Source organism: Falco punctatus (genome assembly GCF_963210335.1).
Source record: "Falco punctatus genome assembly, chromosome: 4".
Lineage (NCBI taxonomy): Eukaryota > Metazoa > Chordata > Aves > Falconiformes > Falconidae > Falco > Falco punctatus.
In genome coordinates, this window is record NC_137583.1 from 68,387,545 (window position 1) to 68,407,566 (window position 20,022).

The following is a 20,022-nucleotide window of genomic DNA, read 5'->3' on the forward strand; positions in this document are numbered from 1 at the left end:
TTAAATTCTACAAAACTAACCTACAGGTGTGGCCAAGATGTTCCAATACAGTGCAGGGCAGTGTGGTTTACAATGTCCTTGTGAATTGTGTAAGATGGTGTCTGATCGACTGCAAAAAGAAGAATATATGTGATTCCGTTTTTAAATTTGAATACAAGTATTTTTTACCACTGCATATAAGATGAGTGGTTATTTCTCCGTTTGTAGAATCATATTTGAAGTTAAAGTGTATTGCATTATGGCCAAAAATATACATAAATTCTCTTGGTGAATTTAAGACATGTAAGACATGATTTTTCAAAAGATTTTACGTTATAAAATACTTTGTATTTTCAAAATTAGCTTCTTGAACTACACAAGTTTATGCATGCTCCACGAGACAGCAACCCAGCAGATTTTAGCTTCAGTAAGTCTATATTAGGAAGGTGATGTTTTTGAGGTTTTCTCATATGGCCAGATTTGGAAATAACACTAAATGGATCTCTTACACAGATGTTTCCCATCTCTTAAATAATGGTCCCCTGTTACAATGCCTTTGGGTTAAAATTTGGAAGAAAAGATCACTAAAAAATTTCAATTCTTAGAACATGTTTTTCTAACTTTGTTCTAGGAACAGATCTGTTGTTTTGGCTGCTGGCTCTTGATGAAGTGAGTGGGTACTTCTTGATCCCATTCTAAAGCATCTTTTTTTTCCTTGGCTCTGAGCAGGGAGTCTGGACACAGTTCAGAATATACTGAATTCTGTTTAAGCCAGGTGGCTACAAAATAGAAATTGCAGCACCTGGTTTTACAGGTGATTTGAAGAGCACTGCAGAGAATTTATGTATCTGATTAACTTTGAGAACATCAATAGTATTTTCAAGGCAATGCAGATTACTTGTTCTTAAAGTGCGAAGATTCCCAATATCAAAGCCTAGAATTGTGACTGGTGTTATTTGTTAATAGATAGGATTTAAAAGATTCAGTTTATCTTTTTAGCCAAGTTACAGACTTGCAATAAGGACAGAAGGAATGATTGAGAACCTTGTCAAAAATCTGAGTAGTGAACATGAGGAGCTTCAGATGCATTGTGCAAGTGCCATATTTAAGGTAATTGTATTATAATCAGTAGATCACAGCCAGGATTAGCCCTTTGGTTTTATGTGGTTGTTATTTTTAATATTTCTTAGTTTTACTAGTTCTCTAATGTGTAAGAAATTACTTCATGAAAATGTTGATGGTCTTTGGATAAATCTTATTAGAATATTTTAGCTGCATATTTAATACTGTAATTAAGTTTGTACTTGCTGTTCTTGTGTGCAAGCCCTGAATTGCACAGGTAACCAACAGAGAGAGGCGAGGTGTACTGTGCAAAGAGCTACTTTGGTTTTTTATGTTTGTTTGCCAACAAGGTGGACAATGTGACAGTATAAGCACTGCTGCATATACAGCAATAGTTTACTGTCTACCTCTGAGTTGTTAGCATATTCAGATACTTTAATAAAATACTTATGTTTTCTTCTGTATTAGCTTTTACTAGTTACAACATAATACACCTAGCTTTTGAAGACATAATTTTGCACATTTTACATTGTACATATGTTTAATTTTTTTGTATAGTGTGCAGAAGATAAGGAAACACGTGACCTTGTTAGACAGCACGGAGGTCTACAACCATTATCTGTTCTGCTTGGTAACTCTGAAAACAAACAACTTTTAGCAGCTGTGACAGGAGCAATCTGGAAATGTGCAATCAGTGGAGAAAATGTGTCAAAGTAACAATTTAATTTTACAAACATATATTGCATTATCATGTTTTGATTTTATGGGCCTCTATTATTTTCAAAATTGTTGTGCCGTAATTCTTCAAAAACATACTTATAATTGGTTGGGCTTTCAACTTAGGTTTTACAGTACTTAAAAAATTGTCACGTTACCTCATCAGGATACAGTGGAGACAGCGTTAAGTTCCTAGAGTTTTAAGAGTCAGTGGGGACAATTGGTGCCTCTAAAGAATAGTTAAGATGTAGGACGCTGAATCAGGAGGTGTACTAGCACATACTAAACATTTGACTCATGGACATATCTGATATCCCCACTCCTTTCTGTAGCTTACAAACTGGAATCACTGCTGCATGGTAGAGAGAGTTGTTAGCACACTTAGCTTTAATGTTTTATGTCAAGAGAGGTGGAGAGCAAATTATCTCATTCTAGGGTAGATATCTGATACACATTAGGTCCACCTACTTCAGCAATATACTGCGATCTAGGATAATTAGCCTAGATGCCTCTCTCCTTGACTATACAGGGGGCTCAGAAAAGTAGCTTAGTCTGGACACCCAGCTTCTAATTGTGTGGAATTAACTGGTGAGAGTACCATAGGTACTACAACCTCTTAGTATCAGGATCCTGAGTGATTAGCTGAGAATGTGACAGCAGGCATTAGCATCCTCCACCTTTCATGAAACAGCTTAATGACTGAGAATAATTGACCCCCTCATCTAGAATTCAGTTATCAGATTCATGCACCTTACCTCAAAAAAAAAAAAAAAAAAATATCCTGGAGTCTGTGCTAGGTTTCCTGCTGAGCTTAGGCTGCTCTGTACAGAGAAATGTAAGATTCAGAGGCTGGAAGGAGTATAAGTAAGAGGTAACCGCTTCCTGCAGCCCTAATTTTAGTATACTTTGCTAGACAAGCAGATATGCTGGATAAAAATCAGAAAGAATTCCAGTAATAAGGGCTTATAGTCTGGCTTTTACTGTCCTAAATGAGTTCCCAAACTGCTGGTATACCAAGCTGTGGTCTTTACATACTCCACTGATGTCCTATTGCTTTTTGCATTCTTGATTGCACAGTAACCTGGCTTTTCAGAAGGAAATCCTTCTTTTCTGTGGGCTTTGGGTATCTGCACAGAGGCATCCTGTTTCTGGATCAGTCAGTGACGAGATGGACTGAATGGCGCACTCTATACTACTGAACAGGGCCAAACCTTTCAGGTTCAGGCACTGTGTTTTGATTATCCATCCTGTTTAACTGCTAGCACAGTCCTTTACACAGTTCGGCCTGTGCCAGCAAGCGCTCTCCCAGACAATGCCCAGACACTCCTTAGGAGCAGTGCAGGCAACAGATTGTTCCTATTAACAGAATGGGTGAGCCCACCCTGAATTGTGAGGATAAGAGACTTCAGCCATGTGGATGCTATGTTGTACTTCTTGTCCTCAGGCCTAGAGAATGAGCCCTTGCCTGTTTTATTTATTAGTATAGCTGTAGCCAGTAATTCTGTCCAAATGCAAACAGATTTTTGCTGGGCTACTCACATGTCTTTGGCAAGTACTTGATGCTCCATGAAGGTTACTAGCCAGGCGCAGCTCCAGGCTTGAGCTGAATTCATGTATTATTCAGTGCTGAGTCTGAAGCAGTAAACCCTATCCAAACTGAAGGTGGGAGGGCACTACGGAACAGGGAGAGAGGATAATGTGAAAACATGTGAGGAGATCTGGAGGGATGAGCTTGAGTCTGGCATGAGGGTAGAGCTAAAAGACCCTGCTGGTTCCTGTAGGGCCGCTTACCTTTGAACTACTCCACGGTGTTTCCTATACCTGAAGTACATTGCTGAGATGTTGTACTGACTCAGCAACGAGCTGATACAGGTGTCTGGACGTGACTAGCTCAGATTCCAGTTTGCGTGCAAGCGGCCTTACTTCTTCTGGACACAAGATGGCCCGAGCCAACAGCTTTGTCAGAGTGTAGCCAGCCCGTTGCAGGGCCAGCTTATATAGTTCTATCTGTGAAGCAGTTGATAGGCAACACAGATAAAGTAGCCAGAGAAAATCAGGGGGGGCTTAAAATTATTTGCTTGCTTTATTGCTCTTTTTTCATGCTGTTGATGGTTTCTTTTGAAAAAAAAATAAAATATTGTAGGGATACTTCCAAATTATAGTGAACAAAGAGAGGAAGATTCCTCTTTAAGCAAAAGCTTGAATGATGAAAAATGAAAGTTCCTCATTTCTCAGTTATTTTAATTGTTATACTGATAAACCAGCTTGGGAAGTTTTAACTTTTATTGAAACAGTTCTAGTTTTGCCATCAAAATCTCAAAAATACTAATTTCTTTTGTATGAAAGAAAAGGCACATGTACAACTGATTCCCGGAAAATACAGAGTATTTGTAGCTCAAGTAGACACTTCCAGAAGCTAGGGACTGCGGGGAAAACACAAATGAGAACTCTGTACTCTTTAGGGGAGGAACTATGTGTATTTACATAAAGCTATAAATCAAAGCATAACCATTAGATAATATACAGGTTACATCTAGCTTGATACACCAAGTAGAATTGTCAAGTTGTATCACAGAAAATGTATGAAACAAAGATACAGTATTTGTTAAGTATCTTCCAAGTTCTGAACAAAACAAACTTGGAAGATTACCCCAGTACTAAGGAATAAAGTCCTGTTCTGAAAGATGAATTTCTGAGGTCTAGCATGCACCTGTTTGTAGAATAGGTTGTTCAGGATTTTAAAAACATATTTCTGATTTTCAGTACCAAAAGTGCTATGAAGAATGAGGGAAGTATTAATAATAGCAGTCAACTCAAATTTCTGTCCACTGATTTCTTAGTTTCAAAATGGAATCTAACACAGTAAATAGGAGTGTACTAGAACTGTAGGTCTGACCTTATGAAAATGTAGGTATTAGGCCTGAACTAAGTGTAGAACCGGTCAGGGCAAACTCTCTAAAGGCTGACATTTAGTGAAAAGTAAGGGTGATCCTTTGGTCCAAAGAGGTGGAGGGGGGTCTAACACACTACTACTCCAGCTATTGCTAGCATGGCAGGAAAAAGTGCTGGAAGTTAGGATGCCACAGTACTTGCCAGTCTTCCAGTATGTTTTCAACTATTTATTGATGTTGCATGAACATGTTTTAAAAACCCCTCAAACTACTCTGCAGATTCCTAGATAGCTAAATTAGACAAATGTATATAAAGGTAGAGTAAGAAATCATGCTGTATGTCACACTTTCAAGAATTCATTGGAATGGTTTACCTGTACTGTGATTTCTTCAACAAAATAATTTACATACATAAATTAAACATTGTACTTAAATTATAATGATACTTTAATTATAAAACTTATCACAGTAACATACTGAAACTAACAACTTTGGGTTTATTGCTGTCCTTTAGATTTCGGGAATATAAAACTGTAGAAGCTTTGGTAGGGCTGCTTACTGATCAGCCTGAAGAAGTCCTTGTAAATATCGTTGGAGCACTGGGAGAATGTTGCCAAGAGCCAATAAATCGAAGCATTATCCGTAAATGTGGTGGAATACCACCTCTAGTGAAGTACCTTACTGGAACTGATCAGGCACTACTTGTGAATGTCACCAAAGCAGTGGGAGCTTGTGCAACAGAACCTGAAAATATGATGTAAGCTATTCATATTCATAGCATTTTAGATTGGAAAAAAAGATTTTTTTAGTAAATCTGGCATAAATACAGTCAATTTTAATCTGACTTAAAAGGATATTTTACCTTTTGTTTTCTACAGGGCTTTATGGGTTAGTTACTTCCTACTGTAAAATGTCCTAAATAAATAAATATTTTTAAAAATCATGAATTAAATACATAGGATATAAAGATTTTGCATTTTAGGGAAAATCAGATAAACCTTTAGTAAATTGCTTTTTATTAAAGTTAAAACTGAAAGTTACAGAGCATCATTTTAAAGTGCTGCATGATAGGTATCTCTTTTGCCTTCTCCTTTTACGTATGTTCTCAAATCATAAATAATAGACTAAGTTAGAGAAAGTAATTCTAAAAAGAAAGGTACTTATTTACAGTCATGAAAAATAATTTGAAAATTAGGAGTATTATTTGTATTTTCTCTGGTTTGTCCCTCTTCATCATTCCTTCTATGAACTCAGACTTTTTGGGGACCTTTTTCTCCCCTATTCCTTTGCAAAACCAAAGAAAAAGACTCTTTTTACAGCTGCTCTCTTTGATTTTGTGACGTAGGTTTGTACAACTTACAAAGATCCTTGAGTTTTATGATTAAGTGTTCCAGTTAAATGTTGAGGTCGGTATTTGCTGTGCTTACTGTGCTGTTCTCTTACAGGGATATTTACCTCAAGATTCTCAGCATATTTCCCTCCTTATGTATAAGGAAGGTCAGAAAGAGAGTTTTATTAAGCTCCTCCTGTTCTGTTTTGCATAATTCACTTGATATTCATATAGCAGTGCAGGGAATTCTTTTCCTGAATAGGGCTTTTGTTTTCATGCTTTGGCTGTCACCCAGTGGCAAAAGGCTAGATGGTACACAACTGTAAACATGGGTTGTATGAACAGTTAGTAATGTAGCATAAAAGTATAAATAAATGAAATAATTTTCACGACATATCTCACTAAAAATCAGACTTTAGAGTAATGTATTAAGCTAACATAATTAACATTGGAAATCAGCTGTTAAATTTAAATGCCAATACGTACAAATTGATATTTATAAAACCTCAGACATACTCCAGTACTCAGGACTGTCACTTGTAACAGCCAGCACGGATAGCTTCATAGTGGAATATGGTCAGTATAAGCACAAAACATAACACAAGTTGCTGCTAAAATTGTGATAGAATAGAGTCCATCTTGTTTCTAAGAAGGAGAGAATACAGGTTGTTTGGGAAAAAATTGTATAGAGTTTGCAGAGTGGAGAAAGGAATAAAATGTCTAATTTGTTTCATATAAAAATATTCTCTATTGAAGGTTCTCAACTTTTAAAATGTTTTTAAAATATTTAAAAATATTAACAAATAAGCAAGATCTTAGATCAAGTAGAATATACTTTTTAATATTACAAAAGAACTGTTACACAGAAATTAGTATTATTAGTAAGGCTGACATGTACATGATGTGTTGTGCTAGTTAGACTCGTAGAAGAGATAATGCTGCTGTCTTTTCTCAAGGCACAATTCATCCAGGTGTGGATAAATTTGATATAATCCAGCAAAATATTTAAAAACAATGCTGAGTTAAAACATTGACACCTGTGCAACCATTTACATTTAAATGATTTGCTTGGTTGAGTGTTCTGCCTCTCACAGGGTTAAGAGCACTTAAGAGCACCACCCACCCGCGAAAAGAAAAGGGACATCCATTCCTCTCCTTTCTCCTCCTCTCAGAGCTGTACAGCAGGAACTGAAATTGTAGGTTGTCATCCAGATTGCTCTTCTCCTTTTTGGGAAGAGTAAGTCACCCAGTAGCATCACTTTATTCCATTTACAGAATTTGGGACTAAAACACTAAGTAGCCTTGTTCAAAACTACTGTGGAGTTCATTCTTTTTCTGTTATCATTTTCTGAAGTTCTTAACCAAAAAGACACATCCTAACAAGGATGTGGAGATGTGCCAAGATTGTCTTCTAGAAAGAAGGAAAAGCAAAGCCACTTGTAGCTTCAAAGTAGTAGAAGTAGTGACGAAAGCTTCCCACTGAAGCTTGATACTTAGCTGTTTCTGCTCTTCCTGGTTCACCTGCCTGGATCCCTATTACATTCCTTATTTCTTAATCACTTACTCCTCCAAATGGCTTGACAGGTTCTAGGAGACCAGTTCTTTTCTACTAATAGCTTTTCTTCTGACAAATTTGGCTGGCAGGTCTTGAGGCTTGTTTTCTTTGTCATCTGGTACAGACAAGCACTGTTTAAAGAGTTACTTGGTTAGTTTGGCACTACAGAAACTTGAAAAACTATGATGATTTTTCTGGATTCTGCTATCGTTGACTTTCATATATACTGGACAACCAGAAAAAAACAAGAAAATTGAAAGGGAGTGTCAAGCCCTCATAAGGACTGAGAATTTTCAGATATATTCTCACATTTCATTAGCTGCATGTGTGTTTAACAAACTGTGGCTTAGAGACTAAATATTCAGTTGAGCAGTCTTCTATTTTGAATGTGGTTATACTTGCAGCAGGTATGTGGAAACCGTACAGGCTGAGAATGATTCAAGAATATGTAATGAAGAGGATGGAATTAATATAAGGAAAAATATTATTATGTATTATAAAAAAGAGTGTGTTCTGCTGCAGTACAGTAAACATCTGAGGGAAATATTGTATGTTTATCATACGTTCTATTGAGGAAGCCTGCACTGACAGAGACTAGTAGATCAGCATAGGTAAATCTACAGCTTCTATATGTCTTTTATATATTTTATCTCTTCTGTGTTTCCTAGTTGACACTTCACCTTCTACAACTACTGAGCAGAAGGTACAATAGTGTTACTTTCCTGCACTGAGCCTTTACTTGAAGGCAACTTCAAGCTATTAAGTGATTCTTATTGACTCTATTGAGCTATGTAAAATAAAGAACCACAGCCAGCTTCTCCCACAGCAAAAAAATAGTTGACTTATCTTAAAAAAAAGCACAACTATGTGACAGAACGTCTTTACTATTATGTGGACAGCATGATGCTGTTCTACATATTCAGTCTGCCACATGGCCACTGACAAGAGATGCTGCTCCATATCTTTTATGTATATTCGTCTTTTTCAGGAACTTTTTTCAAGTTACTCTTTTTCTCTTACTGAAAAACAGAGGACTAGTGCTTATTCTTTTAACTGCCACTAGATTTTCATTTGCCCTTTCCATTTGAAAACCCATACACTTCATCTCTTAACATTCAGACTGAGGGTTTAGAATCTTATAAACTAAAATGTACAATTATTTTAGCCAAACAGATGGAGTTTGAGTCATTGGTACATATTATTTATCAAAGCAGTCCACAGAAACTAGTGAAGGTTTTAAGAAACATGCTAAATTGTGGTTTCAAAAAAGACAAGATTACATTCTGCCAGAATTAAACTCTGTAATCTTACCAGTGAGCACAACACAGAGTCAGTATAACTTTGTTTATTTACATTTGTATTTGTGGTCTAAATTGGCAGGCAATTAAACTAGAGTTCTCAAAAGTTCTGGCAAATAACACTGTAGCAGAGAAAGATGATAGATATGACAAACAGATGTCTAGGCTCTGTGTGTGTGTGTGTGTAAGCAATTCATGTCAAAGTTTCTACTGGAAATGTTCAATATCAAGTTTGAATTTGAAAGAGAAGTACTATTTCAGATTAACAGCTTTGCTAGTTTCAGATACATGTAAAAAAGCAGAGCATATTTCTAGACCTGCAACCCATGTCTTGCACAGACATCTCATGATGTTCAGTGACGTCATGATATGAAGGTTCTTAAATAACATGAGAAGTCTTTATTAAAACAACTGTTGACTGTAAACAGCCACAGAATTCATTCAAAAAAATTATCACCTTAAAATTATCTGCACTGGTCAAATAGCAAATACCAATTCACTGTAACCTAGACATTCCAGTAACTTCTGAATGGGTTTAATTTCATTAAAATTATTTGTCCTTAAGACATGTTCTATAGACACCATACATCAGCTGTTCTGTGTATGAAACCAGGAAGATGTTTTGCTCATACACATTGCAGTTGCCTTTTTGTAGGAGTGATGTCGGCTTCATACCCCTTCATCTCTGCTCTAATCATGACTGGCCTGCACAGGATGGGAACACCTCTTAACTCCAGCTATTTCTTTTGGTTGTTTTGGGGAACAGAATAATCTAAACCTTGTTCTAAATTGTATGAGTGATCAAATAAGAACAGTCTACAACAACGCACAGGGCTTTGATCAGGAGAGGTGGCCACTGGCCATCTTGGTCCAGGTCTGTTGTGAGATGCCTCTGCTGTATTAAGGTATAGAGCCAGTGGTTCAGAATCAAGGCTTTTGCTTCTGAACTCTGCATATTTACATATTGTTATGGACTTACAGTGAAGCACCAGATGGCAATTACCTATAATAAAGTTTACATTTCTATTTTGAGTGACTTTTATGCCTGTTAAGATTTTGATTATTAATAATGTTCTGTACATTACACATATGCAGTTCAGCTATTCTTTAAAAGCAGTTAAATATTTGAGCTTTTAAATGTTAAATATTAAGATCTTTTATATCAACTAGATAGCATATTATTTCAGCTTTTATGAGATTCCCTTCAGCTTTCAAAGAAAATACTCTGTATCTTTATTAAAATACCTGTCCTTTAACAGTCCCATGAGTGGTTGCTTAATCCAGATTTAACTGTAGTTTAATTTTATCATCATAATGTCAACAAGTTACTATAAAATATATCGTTGAAGTGACTGTAACCACAGAGTGACTAATGTGCTAACTATGGATGAATACAGAATTGAAAGCTAACCAAAATAAATGTTAAGGTATATTTCCTTGCATTTACTGTGGTAACTAGCTGTATTACAGCATCCTGCTAATAATGTTATAAATTTGGGGAAGAAAATTAGATACAGAAGCAAATCAGAATATTGTTTAGCATTATGCCATCAGAGATGAAATTTTCAAGATTACAGGTCTATTTTCCCATCTCATTCTCTGTTTATTTGTAAAGAAATCTAAGTGTGTATTTTTGTCCACTTTAAAAAGGCATTTTCACATAGTAAGGAAACTAATGTCTAAGCACTTTATAGAGGAAACATTTTTCAGGGCCATATATTTTAGTGTTCACTTTGTTTTTATAGCAGATATGCTCATTTAACACCCATTGTCTTCATCTGTTACATTGTGCAGTGAAACCATAGGAAGATAAAAAATTGAACTCTTTAGCAATGCTTTCTTAATTGGCAAATATATGTTCTTGGTAAGATGAAAATAAAAGGGTTTGTGCCTGTATGGTAATTACACAGTAATTCCTCTAGTATGAGAATATAAGAGCATCCTTTCTGTATGTAGAGTTCTTTTCATTTGAGTTAATCTAGTGTAACTGAGAGAAAGCAGTAATCAGCGATGAACAAGGTAATTTGGAGATTGGTTTATTTAGTCCATGCTGGTTTTTAGTTTGATTTGTCCCCGTTGAATAGGTGGAGGACTATTGCTTTCAGATATTCTGAGGTGTTCTGTTGAGTCTAAGACAACGGTCTTTCTTGTCTTCAAGCAAAAGGCAAAAGTCTCCTTTAGAAAATGAACTATAGAGTGAGGGTAGTTTACCTTGAAAAGCTGAAGAGAAGGCAAGAAAACTGAAAAAAAAATGAAAGTAAACTTCAAATTGAAAAGGAGGTTCTCAAAAAAATAGAAAGGAAAAATAAATCAGCCTAGAGGTTGGGGTTTTTTAAGTGTGGTGTAAAAATCTGAGCTCAGTGTTTGGCTTCTATCTCTTGGTTTTTACATACTGATTGGAGATGGGTCATTTGTATGTAGCGCCTCTTGGGAGGAAGCACCTTGCATTGGTAAATGGTCAGTACTCCGTTGACTGGAAGAAAGATTCATGGGTTCTTTTTTAATTAATTCCAATACAGGAAAAAATTCCTTGTGCTTTCTGACAGGAAAGTAATGTTAAAATTGCTTAAAAGTGTTCAGGGTTTGGAGGGTTTTAAAAGCTTGTCTTGAAGCTTTTACTTAAGTCATCCTTACTATGTGAATATATATCTGTAATTGTGTAGTTTGTGATCATGCTGTTTTATTTTGTTGTCTTACAACTTCTGAACTTGTCCTTTGATGATTTTCTTGGAGTTGAATTGTAGTTGAGTATGTAAAATAAGCTGTATTAAAACTAGCAATTCTTTAAAATTTGGTGTCTTAACCATAGCTTTGTGCAAAAAGTATTATTTTGAAAAACATAGTTGTTTAACCAGTTTGCATAAAAACGTTATGAATAAGATCCTTGGTTATTTTAGACAGAGTTAATGTACTTTATTACTTTTTCTGCTTCAAATGATAGGATTACATACAAAGCTGATTTTATAATTAGTTTAAACATTTCCTGGCAAACCTACATATAGTGAACACAAATTAGGTGTTTTATCTGATGTTTTTAAGCCCAATCTGTATTTAAATTTCTCTTGATTTACAGTTAAAGATGTAGACTCATTTTATACAATTGAAACTTTACTTTTGAGATTACACAGTTAGACAAGGTGTACTTACTTTTGTTTATCTTCAGCTCATTTGCTTGGGATTTAACATATCTTTTTGAAAATAGGCATGTTTGTAAAGGCTGTTAAGTTTTGTTTGACCTTCCTTTCCATTTAAGGTGTTCACTGGACCCTAATGTGAAGTTATGATCCCCAAGCCAGATTGATTTTTAAACATAACACAGATTGTGTAGAGATGATTCTGATGATAATTCATTTCCAGCTAGTCATGAAGATACTTTGATTATGGTGTGTTTAAGTAATTGTAACATAGTGTTCAGTGTTAGTCTTGTTGGTAAGGAACACGTGGGAAACAAGTTACACATTATTCGTTCCCAACAAAGGATGCACTGTGGTGTGACCATTTTAATTTCTAATGCTAGATTAGAAACATAGTATTTTAAAATATGTCGTAGAGTAAGGTAAATACATTAACCATAGACTGAATAAAAGATTAAGTACATAGTTTTGGGCATAAATATTTGTTTTGGAAAGTATTTGTTACTATATGAAAGAAGCCAGTATGCTTGAATTCAGATTTTACTTTGCATGCAGATCGTTAAAAAGTCACATGCTTGTTTTCACGTTTATATGAGTTCTGGTTATAATGTAGTTTACCTTACTTTATCTTCTATAAGAATTTTGATGATAGTGCTGAGAAAAAGATAAATGACATTAATGAGATTTAGTTAGAAAACATACTCTGTCTTTACATCATTTGTTCACACCCATCTCCTATAGTAAGCAGTTTACTGAATAAATTGATGGAGATTAGCTGACAATAAACCACAAGCACTTACATAAAGCAAAACAGTATGTTAAAGAAAATCATACCAATATTTCTTAAAGCAGCGTTCCAAACAAACTGATATAATTTAAAATTTAACATTGTCTACTCCATAATTAATTATCTCTTTTATTGGTCTGTGTCTGCAATAGGATAATTGACCGTCTAGATGGAGTTCGTTTATTATGGTCACTGTTGAAAAATCCTAATCCAGATGTTCAAGCAAGTGCAGCTTGGGCTATTTGTCCTTGCATTGAAAATGCTAAGGTAAGAAAGCATTTAAAGTAAATATTTTTGTTATCTATATGTCATATATAATTTTTGTATTTGTGTGATTTCCAGAAATACTTTGCCATTTGCTACTTACACTCACTTAATTTCATTCAGTTAACTGCTAAAACCATGTTGTATTCACTTTTCAAAAGTGAATAGTCCTTCATCTAGCACTCATTATAGCATTCTGTTTTGCCTTTACAGTGCTTACTGTATTTGGAAAATATATTTTAATAACCTATCGGGTCTTGGACTTACTGTTCTCAAACAAAGCATGCTGAAAATCTGACACTGTTAAAAACAGAAAGCTTCTACTCACAGACTATGAATAGCACAGGTAGTTGTAGTTGTTCCTCCGCTATGAGGTACTTCAGCTAAGTTCTCAAGAGACCATCATTTGGTTTCAAAGCGTTTCAGACTCAGTGCCAATGTAATCCTTAGATTTTCTACTCAGACTGCCAACAACAAGTGCCAGTTGTGAATAGTGGTTGTTGTGCAGGTCAGTTGTGCACAGAAGACTGAGCTATTCATTTATTTCATGTCAGTTTCCAAATAGCGATAAAATGGTGAGTATAAGCTATAAGTCATTTTCAGTGAATTCTTACCTGTGGTGGAATAAATGGGAAAGGTTTTGTTTCTCATTGGAAGTTTCCTAGAAATTTATCCTTTATCCTTGTACAGCAATATCTTCCCTTTCTAATATACCTCCTCATTTAATACTTCTGCATCTTCTCTTTACTGTACCACAAATATATATCTCTCTACATATAATACGAGATCATGACTGTAAAAAATGGAAGTTCCTTCAAAGTGCTAGATATCCTTAGCATCCTTTGCAGGCAATGTTTCCTGTTTGAAAATGAGCACTGTATGGTTGCTATTCGTTTATATGGATGGATAGATGTAGATACAGATATATGGATGAAAGTATTGTGAGAATATTTGGTCTTGATTTTTGTAACTTAAGTATTTTCAGTTTCTTTGCAATGATTTCTGCAATGGCAGCTTGCTTGCTATTTTTCAGACATGCTGCTTATTATCTTGCCATCTTTTTTTTTTTTCTTTTTTAAATGTACACTCTAGTATAATAAAGTTTTTTGTTAGGTGGTGGTGAAGTGTGTGCATGTCTCCTCTGTCAAGATATGACTATACCTGCCTCTCTCTTGAACAATATTGCTGTAGCTGAATATTAAAATATTACTTTATCTCAGTGCTGAGGGAATAATTATTATGTGTAAGACTGCAACCTGTATTGCCACAGTAGAACTTCACATTATTAGACCTTCCACTAAAAGCAGTTCTTCAGAAACTAAGGGGCTAGAGGACAGCTACTGAAATTATAGACTACATGGATTTTTTTCTTGTTTTCTTCCCTGGGTATTTGATGAGCATAAGCTATGTACATCCTTAGTTTAGCTATCCTCCTTTCATCTACCTTGGCTGCCTGCCCAAATGCTAATCTGTGACCCCAGAAAGAGTTCTTTGTGTGAGACTGAGGCAAAGTGGCACACTGAAACAAACCTACCAATAATACCCTTTCCTCTGACACTGAATGGAAAGAATTATGTATAAAGCAGCGATTATAGCCACACTGTGAAAGTGCAGTAACTATTTCTATCTAAACAAAATTTTGGCTTTTTTATTCAAAGTTAGTAGTATTCAACAATTCGATCTTCCAAGAAGCAGTTTGGTTTATGCAGTGCTTGATTCAAAAGCAGTAGTAAGTATATGACTTTAAAAGGATTATGTATGTGCATTCTGGCTTTTCCAAGCCTGTACTTGGGACTGCAAACTATGTTTCAAATAGCTGTAAGCTTGGAATCTGGATTTGTTTTCTTTTTGTGTTCTTTTGTGGAAACTGTAGTGGCTCTCTTCTGCAGTGTGGAGGTTCATAGATGAAATAGAGCTTGTTAATATTATCAGAAACAATTTTTTTATAACAATGTAGTGCAGCATCCATTTTTCTGCACAGACATTTCTGTACATACAACTTAAAGGTTATTTTCTATTATATTTTTAAAATCTTAGAAGCTAATCTATCATACTGATAGGGCTTTCCATGCACTTACTCTCACCATCATCTGTTTAAGATTGGAAAGTCTGCCACTTCTGTTTTACCATTGGGGTATAAGAGTCACAAAAGGTCAGGACTTGAATTCTCAAAAAGTTTAGTGTCAGCCAGTTTTGAGCTTTTAGGTTAACTAGTTTGCCTGCTGTTCGACAGGAAGTTAATTGCAAAGGGAGCAGAATCCCAAGTTCATGTAACCCAAGATTATATATGTCAAAGGTTACATTACAGTAGCTGGTTCAGAGTACTTCCCATAGAATAGAATTGTGTCAGTATGATATAGCTAAGTAATATTGTTTATTACAGCAGTATGATATATAGGTAAGTGATATTTGGTCTATGACAGATTTAAGACTTTTTAAATAGAGGATATACTACGCCAGTATTAGTACTAAATATTTTTAGCCTTAAGAATTTCTTGTAGAGTGAAGATCTTACAGGTAGGCTGGCAGTGGTATAATTTGGGTGGTAGAACTCTCCCAAGAAAATTTGCACAGCACCTGTGAGTGCTACTTGTGAGTCTTAGACAAATATCTCATGATTTTGTATAAATTAGTTCATACATCTCTTTAAAATATAAGACTTAAAGAGACAAGAATGTAATTTATTCAAAGGAATTATGTTAATAAAAACAGATTCTTATTAATTAGTTCCTTACTTCCAAAAGAAAAAGTTACTACTGCAGGCACATTGGTAATGACAGAGTGTAAGTGCACTGTCCAAAAACCACAAATGATTATGAAAAATGGCTCAGAAAAGTCTGCTCAACTCTGTTGATGTTGGAATGACTATATTTGGTTATGATGCTTCTTTGAAAAACAGTATTTTTAGTGTTCTCTGAATGTATTATCAGCCCCAAACAGAAAAAAATAGAGAAATTCTACAAAGATGTTATTTGGGCTATTATAAAATTCAGCCAAAGGTATTGTGCCAGTAAGAGGAACACTGCCAGCTTGAGTTTGTACAAAAATACCTGTTTCCTCACAGAGCAACATTTAAATAGAATGTCTTGAAATAAAATAAAAAAAAAAAAATAAAGAAAAAGAAAACGTTGCAGAGGTTATTTTCCATCCTTATATTTGGTAGAGTTTTGGGTGCAAACATTAAAATAGGAATGGTAATGTCAGGTATTGTCTTTTCCTTTGTCCTTTGCCTGTGCTTGTGTATCAGCTTTGAACTTTCAAATTTTCAGTTTTAGCCTTCGTTACAGCTACAGCTGTAAAGGCTTTCTTAAAGAACTTCAGGAAGCCACCTACCTATAAAGTCTGTCAAAATAATGTAAGTAAACAGTATAAGACTGGTTATTTGAGAAAAGAGAGAAAGTTATTCTGTTTTCTTAAAATGTACTTGTAAAATGACATCTCAACTTCTCTGATAAAGCGTGATCTTTTTACCCCCTCCAAGTTATTGCACCCTTTTCAGCTCTGCAGTGTAATTTCATGGGTGTGATGAAGGACAATCAGCCATCTAAAGCTGTCTGTATATTTCCTGCATACTGGGGAAGAGAATGTCCATGCTGACACAAAAAAAACCCAAAATCAAAACTAAACCAAGTTTAAGAGGGAAGGGTCATGAAGTGGGTATGTGTGAAGGTCAAGTAGTCTTCACTTACACAAAAGTATTATATACTGTGGAAGTGAATTCTACTGGAGCCAGCAGTCTGGAGTTAACCTGTGGGTGGAAAATATGCTGCTGATGACCCATGCTATTTAGGATTCTTACACAGATTTTGCTTGTTATGGAAATTTTAATGTAACCATGTGTATAAAACCACAGAAAACATTTCTTTACTAAAAGTAACAAAGAAATGTAATTGAACTTGAAAATTCTTCTGATATTTAACAAATAGTAAAATAACTTGCTGTTTTAAATGAATTAAGATGCTTTGTTTACACATTTTACTAATTTAAAGCTTTAGTTTATAAAGCTCAGTCATGCCCCATAATGCACACTGTTGTTCATTTGTGTTATATTTTAAAAATTTTACTTAAGTAGTAACTATATTTTTGCTTACGTACCATTCTTTGGTTAAGCCTATAATGTCAAAATTCCCTACTTGAGTATGTACAGCATTTTCCAGTTTCTTTGTTTTCCATGCTATGCTTCTTGCAATTCTATACAGAAATCTTGGCAGTTCAAACATAGTGCTCTTATGGCTCTCTTTCCATTTTCCTATTTGTTTTCTCTAGACATTATCATTTTTAGCATCAATCATACCTACTTCTCTATATTTGATCTCATTTTTATGCAGTTTTTAATCCCTGATATCTGAATTTTGACTTTCCAAATTTTTAAGTGTTTGTTGTGAACTGAACTTCAAAAGAATACTGTAAGAGAGAGAAAAAGGAATTTTTGGCTTGCCTCTCAGGAATTCCAGAGCACCAGGGTACTTGGAGATCTAGGAAGTCGGGGAAGCCTGACCTGGCTTGGTGAATCAATAGCTGGCTGCCATGTTTGACAGGGTACAGGCAGAACCAGCCTATCCAATGATTCTTGACACAGGCTGCCTAGAAGTTTAGTGAATAACCTTTCATGAGTTGTTTGGGCCTCCTGTAGACATGTTACCCTGAAGATCTGAATGAACTGACATAAATTGCCCTGAGGTCCTTTAATGCTGACAAATCCAGTAGGGTCCTGTTCCTGTAAAACACATAACCTGAAAGCTGAGAAGCAAAGGGAAACTAAGAGTGTAACTCCTGTCTCCCTCACTGGGGAGCCTCAGGTCCTAAGTTCCATGCAAAGCAGCTGCCTGAGAGCTTGGAGACCGTAAGAAGCCAAAAAGCTTAGGAGCTCCTGGAGACCTGGCTTTCCAGCTGTTTGGCAGCCCATCAGGCAAGGAGTCAGGGATTCTATGAAAACCAGAAGCCAAGCAACCTGGCAGGCTACTCACCAGCCATCTGGCTGACAAGAGTAAAGATGAAGAGGCACGTTGGTAATTTAGCCTGCCTTTCTGCCTGGTTTCTGTCAAAACTTTTCAAGAAGTAGTTGTGTTCTTATGGAAGGTTTTGGTTCCGTTCCATTAACATTTTCTGATAGAATACGGTTCCACTGGAAAATATTTGACCAGCTTTCCTTGTAACTTAGTTTATAATAGCTACACATGCTAGTCAACAGCTTGTCATGTAGCTTTTAAATTAGGCTTGCTGATTAGATTTTTTAAATCTATAAAAAGTTTAAACCCCACCTTCCACACAGCTTTTCTTTTTCATCCCTTCTTTGTTTTTCCTTCTTGTCCATCTCACTTCCTTCCTGTCTTTACCCTCTCACTTGCCACATGGGACTTCCATAGATTTTAAGGCAAGAAAAGAGTATGGAGATCATTGTGTCTCATTTGCTGCATAATATGAATCAGAAAATTTCAAGCAATCATTTTATCTAGCACAGAAGCTTTTGACAGAACTATAACAGATTTTATACTTCATACTTGTTCTGATTCTCAGTGTCTGCAATGGTAAGTGGTACAACATGATATGATTGCCTTCTGGTATACCACTCTAATTTATGGAACCAAGCCAGAGTTGTAAAGATGCAAACAATAATTGTTATAACAGTTTATTAGTTTGTGTTCTCACTGCATTGATTGTTTACCTAGACTGTCCTCAGAATATTCCAATATTGCTGTCTTGCGTCTCTACAGTATTAAACTACATATTAGTGATGACTATCTCATAAACATTAATAATTATAAAAAGTTTGCCTAGACACTTACTTGGATTCAATTCCATCCAAACCCAATGGAAACAATGTTTACTTTTCCCAGTTATTCTATGTTATCTGTTTCTCACACTTCTGTTATAAAAATGCTTTTCAAAATAATCTAAAGCAAATCATGATGTTTTCTTTGACTGTGGCCTCAAAGGACTCTGATGATAGTAGTTTTGCTGCTTTGAAAAATATGAGGATTTTGGCATTTACTCAGGACTGAACATCAGTGAGAGTGGTGAGGAGGGGGAGGAAGAGTAGGTGTAGTCCGCCAGACTGAAAAAATAAGAACACTAGACAAAAGAACTACTAGAAGCTGCATGAGTGACTATGTAGACTTCCCCCCCAACACACACACAGTCTTTTAGAGAACAAGCATTGCATGCTTTTTTGGTCTTTACGTTTGACTAATGGACTTTGCTTTTGTTTCTTGAAACTATCAATAGCAAGATGCTTGCCAAGTATTTAACTGTGCATTGATCAAATCCCTGAAGACCCAGGAGTAATAAATTCTGCTCTTCCAGGCTACAGAGTAGCATTGGAGCCATGTTAAAGCTACTCTGCTTTGCTGCTGTGGCTTTAGCTGCTTCAGTGAGGTAAAGAGGACAGGAAAATCCATGTTGATTGTCTGCTGTTTTTGTCCTAGCGCATTACATCTTCCCAACACAGAGGAAAAGTTGTGAGATGTAGTGAAGTAGTCTCATCTGAACAGGATGTTTCTTTGTCTGTTCTGCTACAATGGAAGCCTTCACAGCTGTATAGACAGGAATAAAATTAGCCTTTATATATATAAAGTATTTTGAGTAATATTACCTCTGAGTTCTTGAATAAGAAAAGTGAATAGAAACTTCATTATATAAACCATGTGTTTTCCCTTTTCACTGAACGGCTATAATACAGAAATTTATCTGTTGCATTTCTTTATATTGAATTCTAAATTGGGTTGTGCATTATGATAAGTTATTTGGTTGGCAATGGGAGATGGAAATGGACAGCTTCCTTCATTAAAGAAAAGGTAAAGATGACTCTTGATAACTAAAGTTTATTTGCACAGCCATACCATCACTTTCTTGGGCAAAAGCAATTCAATTTGACAAATTAGCTTTGACACCTTAAGCTTTTAAGGATGTTCGAAGAGTGAAATACTACTTGTTTTGAGTGGACAAACTTTTATTTTTCAAGTGGAGTATTTTATAGTTAAACACAATGTGGTTTTGTAATAGGGT

At 35.5% G+C, this 20,022-nt stretch overlaps 1 protein-coding gene across 1 annotated transcript in view; it reads left to right on the top strand.

The window, feature by feature from the left end:
- The window catches only part of ODAD2 (outer dynein arm docking complex subunit 2), an 85,401-nt gene that overhangs the window by 32,636 nt on the left and 32,743 nt on the right, over positions 1-20,022 (top strand). The window contains exons 13-16 of the mRNA XM_080386043.1: positions 979-1,089; positions 1,600-1,754; positions 5,164-5,406; positions 12,906-13,020. Coding sequence (XP_080242169.1) covers positions 979-1,089; positions 1,600-1,754; positions 5,164-5,406; positions 12,906-13,020 — 624 coding nt within the window. The remainder of the gene's footprint in view (positions 1-978; positions 1,090-1,599; positions 1,755-5,163; positions 5,407-12,905; positions 13,021-20,022) is intronic.